This window comes from Cyprinodon variegatus, unplaced genomic scaffold, assembly GCF_000732505.1.
Source record: "Cyprinodon variegatus isolate N-32 unplaced genomic scaffold, C_variegatus-1.0 Scaffold144, whole genome shotgun sequence".
Taxonomy (NCBI): domain Eukaryota; kingdom Metazoa; phylum Chordata; class Actinopteri; order Cyprinodontiformes; family Cyprinodontidae; genus Cyprinodon; species Cyprinodon variegatus.
In genome coordinates, this window is record NW_015150597.1 from 406,735 (window position 1) to 420,734 (window position 14,000).

A 14,000-nucleotide genomic window follows, 5' to 3' on the forward strand; every position below is an offset into this window, starting at 1 on the left:
GTCTAGGGATGGTGACAGGTTGTTTCTCTAATTGTCTGTGGCTGATGTCCATACTGTTTGTCTCCTGTGTTTAATTTATTTTTTTTTCTTCTGCAGATTTACTGCTGCAGGGGGAAATCAAACGTATACAGGTTTCTTAATGGTGCAATAAAAAAACACTGAACTCCACTTTTATTTTGGAGGGTCATGTAGTCACGTGACTTCGACAGTTGATCACATGACCAACCGATAAACAAGGCATAAAATGTTCAACGCTGAGTGAGTTAGTGAGAGAGAAAGCTTTTGTTTCAGGTTCTTTGGACACTTGACTCCTGTTTTGTTTGATTATTACTGGTCACAGTGAAGAAGGAGAAAGTTTCAGAAGCTGATTCAAGCATGGAAACCGGAAGCAGGGCTGCTGCTGTCTCTTTATGGCTCTGTGCTGCGCTGTCCGGCTGCTTTAGCGCCATCAACCCAGCTCAGGTAGACCGAAACCGATCGTTACTATGGTATAACATTGTCATATGCAGGTAAAAACAGGTAGAAAACACGCAGTTAAAGCGTGACTTAGTTAAGTCGTTAAAAAAGAAAAAGTTCTGGAGGAATTCATGTCATGTCAAGTGCAGAAGTGTCTAACTGCACCTGACTGCTTTATGCTCAGACATAAAGGAACTTGCCTTTCCTGTTTGGCAAGTTCCCTTCAAAACAGAGGAAACTTATAATGTTTGGCCCCATGATTTACTAAAATGTTTTTTAAAAAGTGTGTTTTTTTTCCTTTATGACAGGTTAACACAAAGCTATTTGTTTCATCATTAAAAATCTTAACTTCCTCTAAACTGTTGTGTGTTGTTAGTTTAATGGCACTCAGAGGATCTGAATTTAGTCTTATACTGCATTAAAATAGATTTTAATGCAGTATACCTTATGTAAGTATTTCTACCATGTCCAACTCAATTTGATAAGGTAGAAAACTCCTCATATCTGCATATGACATATCTAAGATTGTCAAAAATAAAGGGCAGATTTAGGGCCAAAATCACTGGGAGTCCCATGAATTCAGATTTCCCACTCAGGATTCTTTGTTTTATTACTCCTATTTGTTTGGTATATCTAAATGCAAAAACGATCTAAAAAAAGAGTAGAAATGTATTAAATTAAGTGTATTTACCCTTAATGTGAGCAGGTAAATAAGATGATTTGCCAGTGGAATGAATTAATTACTCTTAAAAATAAGATAATTAGATTATATGCACTTGTAATTAGACAATATAATAGTTTTTTTTTTCTTATTTTAAATATAAATTGTCTTGTTCTATTGGCAACGTGTTTCATTTACCTCCTTGATTTAGGAAAAAAAATGACTTGAGATTTACATTTTTTGCAGTGCAGCTATTTTATCACATACACATAGTCAGTTTTTTTTATATAAATCATCCTTTATATGGCAGTAACTCAATATGTTTAGGTGTTACACAAAGAAGACAATTTGCTGGAGTTTAAACTGAGTTTTAGAGTGGGGGGAATAGGCCTTTGTGTGTTGGTGCCGGACAGGCTTATCTAAGTATTTCAGAAACTGCAGCCCTTGTAGGATTTTCACATTCTAACATACTAACATTTTTAACTCAATATCAATACCCAGAAAAATATTTAGTATTTGATTCAATTCTAAATACCATGGGAATAAGAAATGCTGGATAATTAAAGGTATAAAACATATTTATTAGCATGAAAATCATACCACTAAATGTTAAATAAGTGTACAAATATTTTTTTTAGAATTTGAGAATATGTTTAGTTTGTTCCAGGTTTTATTATTTTAATGTGCAAGTAATCTAGATATCTAAAATTAACTTTGCCTGTAACACTGGCGAATGAAATCGAGAGAGTTGCTTAGCTTATTTTAATGAATAATGCTACTTTCAGACCGCATGCGCTTGAAGCAGCAAAAAAGATTCTGCTGGTTCATTTTTGATGCATGTCCACTTTAAGGACAGACGTCCACTAAAGTGTGTCCAGATGTGTCTGATGCTTCTGCTGCTCCTGTGTTCAATGTTAAATCCCTTGCATTGATAAAAGGATGTAACTTTTTAACTCCATGAATGTTTATGAAGTAAAATAATTTATCTAAATCCATAAATGTATTCAGCCAGGCTCTCAGCCTTAATACTGACAATCGAATAAGGGATGGCTGACATTTTATTATTCTAACATGCATAAGCTTGTGGGAAGTCATGTTTCATCATGTTTTCTGTATCTTTGCTAAAATGAAGGTTGCTCAACGCTTTACTTTGTAGTACTTTACCTGCTCAGTCAACTGTTACCAGATTGCAGATAATATAGGCATTTTTCCTGTCCTAACTAGTTTTGTCCACAGAACTTTTAAGCTTTTTATCTTTCTCTTGCTTATCCTCATTCTCAACTCTTTATGATCTGTTCTCTGTTGCATAGATTGACCCTCTGGTGTATGAGGAGCAGCTGTTGTGGGTAAGCGGAACCCAGGGCTATGTGAACACCTACAGAATCCCACTCATCACTTTCACACCCAAAGGTAGCCTGCTGGCCATAACAGAGGGTAGGAAGTCTTCGTCCAGTGACGTAGGAGCCAAGTTCATCGCAGTCAGACGTTCCACTGACAAAGGCAAGAAACCCCAGAAATTTTTATTTAAAAACCTCAAATAATCAGTGGGGTCTGGGATTACATTAGCAGCTCACTTGTTTTACTTCTGCTGTTCCTTGCAGGGAGCACATGGTCGCCCACCTCCTTCGTAGTGGATGATGGTAGCTTTCCAGATGGCTTGAACTTGGGCTCCGTAGTTGTGGATGAAGAGGCAGGTTCGGTGATTCTGATTTACACCATCTGCTTCCACCTATATCACTGCAGCCCAGCTAGCACCATGATGGTGGAAAGCTTGGATGACGGTCTGAGCTGGAGCCGGCCCCGAAACCTGTCGGTCCAACTGGGAGTGAAGGCTTTTGCTCCTGGGCCAGGATTCGGTATCCAGGTGAGAAAGAAGCATTAGGAGTGCATTGGGCTCTCCAATTATTATTTTTAGAACACAGATGTTCCCTAAAATGGGCCTCCATGTTCATCAGAAACGCACACACCTCAAAATTGCAGAGGAATTGCAAGCAGTTCAGCTTGCAGTTTAAATGCAATGTGTCCTTTTGAGATTGTCAAAAAAAAACTCTGCATGTTTACTTCAATATAGACTGAATTATTTTTTCAGTTATACTCACTGCTGAGGACTTAACACTATAGCTGGATTCACCCAATACCACACATTCATTTACCTAAACACTGACCAATAGGCTGTTTGGTGTTATAATTGTTGAAACCACAACCTTCCACATGCAGACTAGTACTCTTCCCACTAACCCACCCACTAATAAGATGGACAATGATGTTTTAGATGTGGAGGCAGTGGCTCCAAATTTTATTATAATTGTGTGACATATCAGAGCCTCAATCTGATTGGCTGAACGATAAGTTGATCCAAATAAAAGGACGGATTCTAGGAGGACTCATCAGTGCTTTGAGCTAGGTCAAAATTATTGTGCAGGTTTGTACCTGTATCTGTTGTGGTCGCATTTTGACATAAAAACCAGCTACCTGGATCCTCTCATTTTGGTCACTTTGCTTCCTCCTAAGCGTATTGCTGAAACTGCTGGTGGAGCTGCAGAAACCACCTATGGAAAGGAAAGCAGCAACAGAAACCTGTTTAGTAACTACTGAGAGGATGTTAGCATCCCAATTGGCTTCACATTAACGAGCCTAGCCAAATTGCTGCGACCAAGTAATGTTTAATACATTTGTGAAGGTTCTAAGAAATACAGGTTAGTTTTAATGTAAGGGCAGAGAACTGTGAGTGATTTTTTTTTTTTATTGTAAGGCTAAAATTTAACCAAAACAGCTTTTTTATTGGCATCATAAGGAGCTGACAGCATTTACATCACATGAACATAGTTAAAGGTTTTAAAATCAGCATTTCTTCTTTCAGTTTTTTTTTTTTTTTTTTTACTAAATCCAGTTCCTAAATGAGCATTAGTGTTAATTGGATTGGATTTTTTTTTCCTTTATTTTTTTTTTATTAACCGTATAGTTATATTTACAAGATCATAGCTGATTTTTTTGTTTTGTTTTTGTGGTGGGCATTGTTTCGTACTGCTGTTTATAATAAAACAGGGAACAATTTTGGTTGGTTCTGGTTTCACATCAGATGCAAAATAGTCATATAAACACAAAGGTTTTATCATTCAATTTGGGACAAGTTACCAATATTTAAAGATAACTATTCTTCTACAAAGCTTTGCCAGCAGGGCTGGTCTTAATGATTATAAATCAATCTAGCTGTGTTGATCTGACATGATCCCTGTGATTTTTTATCAATACTTTTTCAGGTTATTTGTATAAAATCTGTTTCCATAAACCAACAGAAATATGACATTGTTAGCATTTCCACATCCTCTTTCACTATTTGAGGTGTAGTTTCCAGTTAGGACAGGATCCACCCGCTTTACAGCTTGTAGAAACTGCTATCCCTCCTTTACTAATTTTACATGTCATTAAGTCTTTCTAGAACAAATTTGAAACTATTTTCATAATCTATATATTTGAGTGACTATTTCTTTATAAGCTTATAGACCGTGAATCTAAAAGGAAAACCAAACTAATAACCTGTTAATGTGGATTTATTTCATAATGGATGATGGAATTCGAAAAACATTTATGATACAACAAACTGCTGGTAAAATTAAAATGTAAAACCAACTCACAGAATCTTAAACTTTGTTTTTTGATAACACAACCATTTATCTAGCTTCTGCATCTCTTCTAAGATCATGACACAAGACATTTATCTGTAAGTGCACAAAGAGAAGGTACAATTATCTCACTGATTACAACTTAAATCAATAGTCTGCATTGGATTTTCTTTGTAAGCATCCTTTATACTTATTGAAGGAATTTTCAAGCAACTGTTGGGGAAGAAGATGGTTCTTAGCTGTTGCATTTCAGCAGGTTTTAGTGCTGATACTTGACAGGGACGATTACTTTTTTGTGATTAACTCTCTGTCAGACCAGATAAACATTGTTTGGAGTATTTGTTTTTCAGGTCAGAAAAGAAAAAAAAGTCTATTTTGAGTAGGTTTATTTAATGGGGCGGACCCCACCCCCAAAGATGTAGATTAATACTTCTAATGGCAAAGTTATTGGCACCCCTAATCTCTATGCTTTAATACAACAAAACTTCATTTTCTAAAACATTTCATAAGGTCGGAGCAAACAGATACAGGATTTTACAACCATTACTGTATCACCTTCCCTTCTTTGTAACCCATTCTACAAGTTTTCTGAACTTTTTCTAACAGAGCAAAGCTAAATTTTGGTATTTTAACGATCTAATCAGACTATGGAATTTATCAAAGTCCCTGAGCCCCTTGTTAGAAGCACAGTAGAACTACAAGCCCATAGCATCACAGATCCTCTTCTATGCTCAGGAATATATAATGATGTGCATTTCAAACTATTAATCAACTTATGGGTGTTATTTATCAGTAGAACATGCCAGTATTTTAGGCTTGAAAAGAAAAGATGTTTTCTTTCTTTAGATAACTCAAATAAATGGTGCTTATCTACCTTTATAGCATATATACACTGTTAATAAGACTGTAATTTTGATTTTGTTAGAATATTTAGTGTCTAGATTACACTGCAGCGATTGAAGATTAATTTATTTTTATGTGCTACACATCTTTCTTAGGTGTTGGTATCATTGTTTCAGGTGTTGTAGCTGTGTGTCATTACTGTGAAAACAAGAAGGATGAACCTTGGAGTGGCTCTTTGCTTTGAGGGGGAATGATTATCAGCTGCTGTGTTGATACAATCAGAAAACGAAGGTTATTTGGAAGGTTCTCCTTTTCTGGATGTGCAGTCTCCTCTATTTTTTGTATTCCAAGCCAGACTTCCTAACCTCACAATTAAAAATTTCTATAACAGAAAGACATGCTTTAAGATTACACAAAGATGCATTTTTGGATCACCAGGAGGAGGAAATCAAGAGAAACCACTCAAAGTAGAGAAGAAGGACACATTTTTTGTCCCCTCTCATTTGTAAATAAAGTGATAACAGGACTGTCCTATATCAAATTAGTAAATGTGAAGTTTGTATTAGTTTTTGGAGTGTGTTTAGCTTTATGATACACATCAATTGTGCAATAGTTTAAAAAAAAGTGTGCAAGATGCAATGTTTTAGAACCTAATTTTTTATTCCTCATTTGCATATCTTTTTTAGGCAGGATTTTATAATAATAACAGTTGCATCACAGCTTTGCACAGGCTGTTCTAAGGGTAATCTAGAAAAGCCCTAGTGGGACTCTTTCAGGCATTGAAGAAAAGGATTTCTACTGGCCTTTCTTAGTGGGTATCACTAAATATAGACAATCATTAAGCACACTATTCCTTTTGTTTTATTACTTCTGTCTGGCTTACCTATTGCGTTGCCTTGTTTAGGTTGCTCTATACAGGTACTGCATTTATTTCTGTTTCTTGATGTAGATTTGAGGGGTTACCAAGTATTTTGTAATGTCTGTTTCCAGGGCAGAGCAGGAGACCTAAAAAGCTTTATTTAGACAAGTTGAATATATATTGCACTCTATGCATACGTGTGCTTTGATTGAGTTGCTATAGTAATTGAACAACAATTATTTGAGGGTTTTTTTTGTAGGAGGAGCTTCCAGAATCAAGCCTGGAGAAGTTGTTCACAAGCTTGGGTTGTGCACTAATCCTCTATAACCAGTGGCCTAATGCTGTCTTGCATTTTGTTTATAGGATTATAGGACTTTTTCAAGCTCTATTTTGCTTTAGATTATTAGAAATTCTCTTCTTACAATGCGCTTTCACTTGCATGGAGAATAAAAACAGAAACACCAGCTGAGGTATCATTTGGTGTCCTCTTTCTGATGCTTTGCCTCCTCTTTTATAAATGTTTTTTTTAAATTATTTAATTGGTTCTTCCTTTAGCCATCTTATATGCTACTAGAAACAATAACAGGTAAAACCATAATCTATCTTTTTTAACATCCTTTTTAACAATCCTTTTTTATCAAGATAATATGTAGACCAAGTGTGGTCTACATATTACATAAAATGTGCTGCAAACACAAAGTTTAATCCATAAATCTCGTAAAAGCAGCACCACCATCTACAAAGTTCATCTCCCCCTATTTCTGTGGTGCACTGCTGTTTTGTGAAAGTTTGTGTTCACAACACTGATTTTCACCGACTATTTTTATCTATTAGGCGTCATAAAATAAGCCACAGAATACTAAATGTAATCATTCCATATTTCAGAAAAGAAGAAAAAATAAAGTTGAATTTTTGTGCAAAACTATTATGACTGATATACAGTTCAGTAATTTTATATATGGATTCATTGATTTTTTTATGTGGTAACAAAAAATGGCACTAAGATTATTTGGTAGAATTAATAAAAAGCAGTAACACAAGAGTAATCAGGCAGAGAGGTTGCACCATAACATTAGTATGCAGAGAGTCTCATGCTGGGAGAGGTAAGGCATTACCTGATTCTGCGCTGTGCTGGAGAAATGGTAAATCGAAAGGCTTTTTTTCTCTCCTAACCAAAGTTTTCTTTTTTTTGCACTATAGAAGCGCCTTAATCCTGCAAAGGGGCGGTTGGTGGTCTGTGGCCATGGGACCATTGAGGGGGACGGAGTTTTCTGCATCCTGAGTGACGATCATGGAGAAAACTGGTACAATGGAGCAGCCCTGAAGAGCATCCCTTATAACCAACCGAAAAGAGCTCAGGACTTCAACCCCGATGAGTGCCAGGTTGGTTTGTATGCTGCGGTTTCTAAGATCTGTACAGATGGGGACTCTGAGGATCCCTCTGTCGATGTAAACATAGTATTTCTATTTTTGTGTTTTATTTTAGAAGAGGACAAATGGAAACTTTTTTCAGTTCACAGAAACTTATACACCCTGCTGGTGACCATTTTTAATTTCCTTACAGAGCTCTTTGTGGGTCCAAGGTGCCTCTTTGTAACCTGGCAGTCGCCAGATTGTTATGTGTATAACTGAGTTGAGTTCTACGTTATCAATTTGGGATGGCTGCCGTTCAGTCTGTCCATGAAAAGGAGGGACGATTAGTACAATACTTTGACATGCCAGCTAGTACCCTCCTTACATAATACACTTTCAGCCAGTCGTGGCAGCGTTAATAAATCAAACATTTTCAAAATCCTGTCGGAAGTATACTACAGACATCTTTCCCATCTTCAAATGCACTAAGTGCTTCTCTTTGCTCCTTTTTTAAATGAGAAAATGCCCCGGGCAGGCCCTTCTGACTCGTTATTCCTACATGTCCCGCCCCACAAAAACACTGCTGGCATGTCACTGGTCCGACCCGCCGGTGGTTAAGAGACGGACATATTAGCGTGAGTTAACAAAATGGATTTGTTTTGAGACTGAAAACTCAGATCTCACGACAATCCAGCTTTCAGCGCAAGGTTAGTCTATTCGGGCAAACAATGACCAACAAAGTGCAGTAAGACAGTTTGTTTTCTATCTTATAGAGTTCTTATGCTTTTGCCTTTTTGCTACGCCTCAATGTTTCAATGGTTGATATCAGACAAAGATAAACTAAATGAATTAAAAAACAGTTAATAAATTATAGCTTTTATTATTCAGCAGAAAAAAAAGAGGAAACCAAACTCCTGTTAAATTAAAGAAAAGAAAAAGTTATCACCCCCTTTGGGAAGTGTTTTGATTTCATTGTTTGATTCCTGCTAAACCTTTAAGATCAGATTACTGAAGTTGACTGACTCGGCTATTTCTAAAACTTACGGCGTCCAGTTAATGGTTGTCGCCTTGGATACCTGGAACAGTGAGGAACCTTCCCAGGGGGCCCAGACACCCAAAACTACTGAAAGATTAAATTCTTTGGGAATCTGGACAACGTTCTACATTTTTTTGAATAATGAATTCTTCTCTCTAGCAGCAAATCCTGAAGGTTAATGTCAACCCATCAATGTATGACCTTAAACTCTGTGGATCCAGAACAAGTAAGCCTACCTCTGAAAACGTCAGTGACCACAAATGCTTGATGGCAGTTCTGGTAGCTTTTTTTCCATTCAAATAAATGAAATGGTCAACGGTGTTTTGTATTTGCTCATGTTATCTTTGTCTGATATTGAAATTGAATACCTTTAACATCACTGTGTGGGAAAAAGATAGAACCGGTTGAAAACAATGCCCTGATGATTTGCCACTCTTAAGTGACACGAACATTATCAGCAAACATAAGAGGCTCTTAAACCCTTCATAGGTTCAAAGTCTAATTTTATACCTTTGAAGATTTGATGACACAAATTTGTATCTGGTAAGAAGAAAAAATACGCCATGGTGTGGTGTTTAGGATAAATACATTGCTGCTGAGGAAGTCAATTATTATTTTCTTTTCTTGTGTGCAAGCATTTCGTTGCCTCACAAAATGAATAAATTGAACTTAATTTTGATTTTAAAGTATGAACATTGGGTTTTTTCAGTTAATTACAGAGGTGTCCACCATTCCTGGAGCATTTAGTTTCATTTCTATTTCATGTTTATTTAATGAGGTGTTGCACTATGGTAATTTTTGGATCTACTGCCCTCTGCTGGCTGCATGTGTCAACATTTTGAGTTTTACTCAATTTAACAAGAAAAGAGTTTGGAAAATGAAAATATTTTCATGACATGCATTCATTTTAAGCCTGACTCCTCTTCTGTTTTCCTGCAGCCAGTTGAGATGACAGATGGCAGCATCATGATCAACGTCCGGAACCAAAACAACTACCATTGCCATTGCCGCATTGTGGTGCGCAGTTTGGACGGAGGCTTGACCCTCCCAGTAGATGAACTGTTTTTCGACTACAACCTGATTGATCCTGTAGTTGCAGCAGGAGCTCTGCAGAAAGATGGAGTGCTCTACTTCACCAACCCTTCCAATGACCAAAAGAGTAAGAAAAAAAATAAAAAATTTGCTTTTGCAGTTAGTGTAAAGTTAACCAATAATTCTTAGACTGGAACAAAACTGAAGGTAATAAGCAAACTAACCTATTGTTCTCTCATCAGGAGTTAATCTGACGCTACGATGGTCGCTAACAGATGGAAAATCCTGGGAGGAAAAAGCCGTTCAGATCTGGCCAGGGCCCAGCGGCTACTCCTGCATTACGACTCTGAATAGTGGATCTGTTGAAGACCAGAAGTACATCTACGTCATCTATGAGAAAGGCCACAAGAACACAGTTGAGACCATCTCGTTTGTTAAGCTCCACCTGTATGGCGGCCGGTAGGACATGTTGGTTGAAGGTAAGAGGAAACTGCTCCAAATAAATTAATATTTTTTTTTTTTTTATAAAATCTGACTTTTTTTTTTTTATTTGTTTTATTCCCAGATCCAAACCTTAAAGGGAAAGGGGACCAGATGATTTTGAGGTGCAGAAGCTACTCAGGAAAACAGCACACTTAAAAAAGATGCTGGAAAACTTGGTTCTTAACTGTGAATTTCCAGCTGTTCAATGTGTTTTTCCTTCATTTTTCTTTTTTATGATTTTTCTTTTTTTTCTTTTTTTTTTTACATTTGTCACAGCAGGAAATTGGATTTTTATCCTGTTCTGCCAAATTTGAAAAGCCTTAATTTGTATTTTAGGTGACAGAATCCGGCAAGCAGCGAACGCTGGGCAAAACAAATAAAAGAAAGGTTCACATATTTTTTTTTTACCCTAGCAATATACTTTTATTGTGTATACATGCTGCTGAATTTACAGTTAAACGTGTTTGATAGACTAATCTCTTTAAAATGCAGATTTTTACAGATGGAGAAATTTTATACATTTCTTAAGTTAGCATTAAGCCTGTGGCTCATAGATAAAAGCTGTGTTTGTTCTTACAGATACATTAGGATGCGGAAACTTCATCAGCCAATGCAATGAGGTAGAACTTCATAATCATGTAGCTTTTTATAGAAAATGAACAATTTTGCAAAGATGATACTTATGTTAACAGATATTTAGGTCACTTAAGATAATAAACCCGAAGTGATTTTAATGGGGTAAAAAAAGATTGTCTTTACCAGCAGTGTGACCTAATTTATGGAAATTTATGTCAAATGTTAAGACAGTCAGGGTAAAAAACAGCTTTGCTACAAGAAGAAAGGAAGAAATTATTGAGACATGATCCTGAACCTTTAAACCTGAATCCAACCCATGCTCAAATTTATATTTGAAATATTTGAGATTAACTATATCTGATTTTATATTTTGTTTTTAATTTAATTGAATAAAATAATATCCCTGCCATATGATGAGGCACTTAAATATCTTTCACTGAGATTAGCTGATTTGAAACAAAAACATGCAAATTTTAATTTTCTTGTTAGAAAGACTGAAAGCAACACACCATCAATATGGCCGTCATATGGTTTGAGTCCAGGCTCCACTTGGATTTGTAAGGGTTAGTCAGATGCCCCAGCATGTGTTTTATTCTGTATAAAAACAATGGAAAACCCAACATCTGCCAATTCCTTTATGTTTTTTCATCACAAGACACTTTAAAATATTATTGTCTGTTCTCATGTGTTGTTAGTTGTTTTATCAGACATTGTTTTTTTTCTTTTTAACCAAACCTATCAGATATTTTTTCCTCTTGAGGCATCTGATTTATAAATCTAAGTTCCCACGATTTAATTATTTAAGGGCTCTCTGTAAAATTAATAAAATAAGTTAACTGATTATTTGTTTTGTTTATTTATGGAAATGATTTAATCTAGAGACCTGATCGGCTTTCTTGTCCTTATAATTAATCTTTTGTCATAAATTCCTGTGCAAATAAATATAAAATGCTTTTGTCATGGCTAAGGTATTGTTAGTTAGTAATCTTAAAAGACAACCACCTGTTTAAAAAAAGGATTTCTACATAACATATTTTTGCATGGCTAAAACATGTAGATTGTTCAACATTTTTAGATTTTATCCTTATGTATGTCTTTGTTGACAAAATGTATTTAAAGCATTATGTAACTACTAATGTACAGTTAAACCAGATATGTAGGTAGGCTATATAAGAAAGGCACATTACTTTTTATTTCTCTCACAGTTATAAGGACATCTTGGCTTTTTAGGTTTCTGACTGATTCATTACAGTTGAGTAAAAGGAAACATATATGTTGAGGCTATATATAAAACACTTCTTTTATGTGGCACCATGGGAAAATGTAAGGGAAAGTATCGCAAAGAAAATCTTTGGATTTCAAAATAGTCTGATTAATCCTTTGATAAAATCTCTAGAACCCTGAAGGGGACATTTTCATATGAAAAAATAAACGGCATTGAGAATGTGCAGCCATCTTGGATTTATGAGGATCTGGCAACAAAGAGGCTAATTGGGGGCATCGGGAGTGAACCGCAGTATCAGGCAGTTACCTAAACATCCAACAGTCACAAAAGAGATTGCATAAATAAAGTAGGCAGATTGCATAAGTGTGTAAGGACCAAGGTGTTCATTACTAAGTTGTGTGACTAGTAAAATTTTATATAAATCAATTCCATTCGAGGAAATAAATGAAACAGATGATGAATAAATGAATGATTACAGCAACAATTTGCAGCTTTGCACCAGTAGGAAAAAGATGGAGTTTTCGACAGTCAGTAAAATAATTACTTTTTTGACAGCGTTGCCAGATTAGATGGAGTTTGTGAAGAGTGCCCTTATTGGCTTGAGGAATACAGATAGCATAGCGGCCCAACCTTTATGGTTTGGCCATAAAGTACATAAAATACACTCATTTGATACAGAAAGAGTGTATTTCAGTGAAGCTCAGGGGTTCCATGTGAAAAGAAAAACTCAGATGAGCATTTTACTGAAAAGAGATTGATATATTTCAGCGTTTGTGATCATTTTGATTAATGACTTTTAGCAAGTGAAAAACTTAATTAGTTTTCCTAGATGTTAAAATATTTTTTGAGATCAATAAATAAATACTTTTTACACAGAAATGTTATGTTAATACCCACAGAGTCCAGAGACAACCTGCTGTCAGGGGCATTTTAAAGCAGAAAGTCGCTGATGGGCTACAGGGAATAACAAAAAAATATATATTGCTGATGAGGAATGCTGTTCAGAGGTGACTTTAACCAACCATGTTAACAAAAAGTTGAGGGAAGGAAAATATGTAAAACTGCATATTAAACTATAATACTCGTTTATTTTGGATATCAAGCTCCAAGAGGAAGGAAACAGATTAAAAATGAACTCAGGTCATATGTGAAATGTCCACCATTGGTTATGGTTTAGGTTGTGGTGTCATCTTCTGGAGTTGGTCCAATTTGTTTAATAAATTCAAAAGTGTTTTCAACCATTTAACAGGATATCTACCAGAAAATGTTTCTGTTTTCTTCTGCTGACATGTTCTGCAGAGATGCAAGGGATTTTTGGGCAAGTGTTAACAGTGCACAATGATTGTGCACTGTAAGGCTGCAAAATCCCTGGTTAGAAACAAACTGCAATTCTGGGTCCTGAAAAAAAAAAAAGAAAATGTAATGAATTACCTATGGGATGGGTTAAATGCAGAGGACATGGGCTTTTGAAATATACAGCTGCAATAAATATCATTTTCTTTACTGGATTTTTGCATTTATATATTGGCTGGTGCCCATATGGATACCTGCTTTGATAATCACTTTGACTTAAATCTCATAAATCTTAGCTTATACAGCATTTGTACAAGGAACAAGGGAACAAACAATGCAAATAAGTTGTTTTGTTTATGGCAACCTTCTTTCCATAGGTTTTTTCCCTCGTCCCATGCTGTACTGGTGCATTCATTCATGCAAAAGGAGAACCATATACTGTGATTAAAAACATTTTTATTTAGGTTGGCATTTCTGTATTATTCTGTATGTATTATATTTTTCCCTATGATGTATATTTGCAGAGAAATTCAAACATTACGTGAGAAAATGCTATAAAT

General features: G+C 35.7%; 1 protein-coding gene across 3 annotated transcripts; it reads left to right on the plus strand.

The window, feature by feature from the left end:
* The first annotated feature begins 217 nt into the window (after positions 1 to 217).
* Positions 218 to 11,896, plus strand: neu1 (neuraminidase 1 (lysosomal sialidase)). Of its 3 annotated transcripts, none has more exons than XM_015376917.1 (7): positions 218 to 462; positions 2,428 to 2,617; positions 2,719 to 2,981; positions 7,643 to 7,825; positions 9,771 to 9,990; positions 10,106 to 10,337; positions 10,425 to 11,896. In XM_015376917.1, exons 1-6 carry the CDS (start codon positions 376 to 378, stop codon positions 10,324 to 10,326), a joined length of 1,164 nt encoding a protein of 387 aa, XP_015232403.1. In that variant the 5' UTR covers positions 218 to 375; the 3' UTR covers positions 10,327 to 10,337; positions 10,425 to 11,896. The 3 variants fall into 3 exon arrangements, with proteins under 3 accessions (XP_015232403.1, XP_015232402.1, XP_015232399.1); XM_015376916.1 differs by having other exon boundaries at positions 10,106 to 10,345; positions 10,427 to 11,895; XM_015376913.1 differs by having other exon boundaries at positions 10,106 to 10,342; positions 10,429 to 11,890.
* Positions 11,897 to 14,000: the final 2,104 nt, after the last annotated feature.

Coding starts and splice junctions, on each gene's coding strand:
- neu1 (XM_015376917.1), top strand. CDS start 376: ATGGAAACCGGAAGCAGGGCTGCTGCTGTCTCTTTATGGCTCTGTGCT. Junction 2,618..2,718: donor CAGACGTTCCACTGACAAAG/GCAAGAAACCCC, acceptor TGTTCCTTGCAG/GGAGCACATGGTCGCCCACC. Junction 2,982..7,642: donor GGCCAGGATTCGGTATCCAG/GTGAGAAAGAAG, acceptor TTTGCACTATAG/AAGCGCCTTAATCCTGCAAA.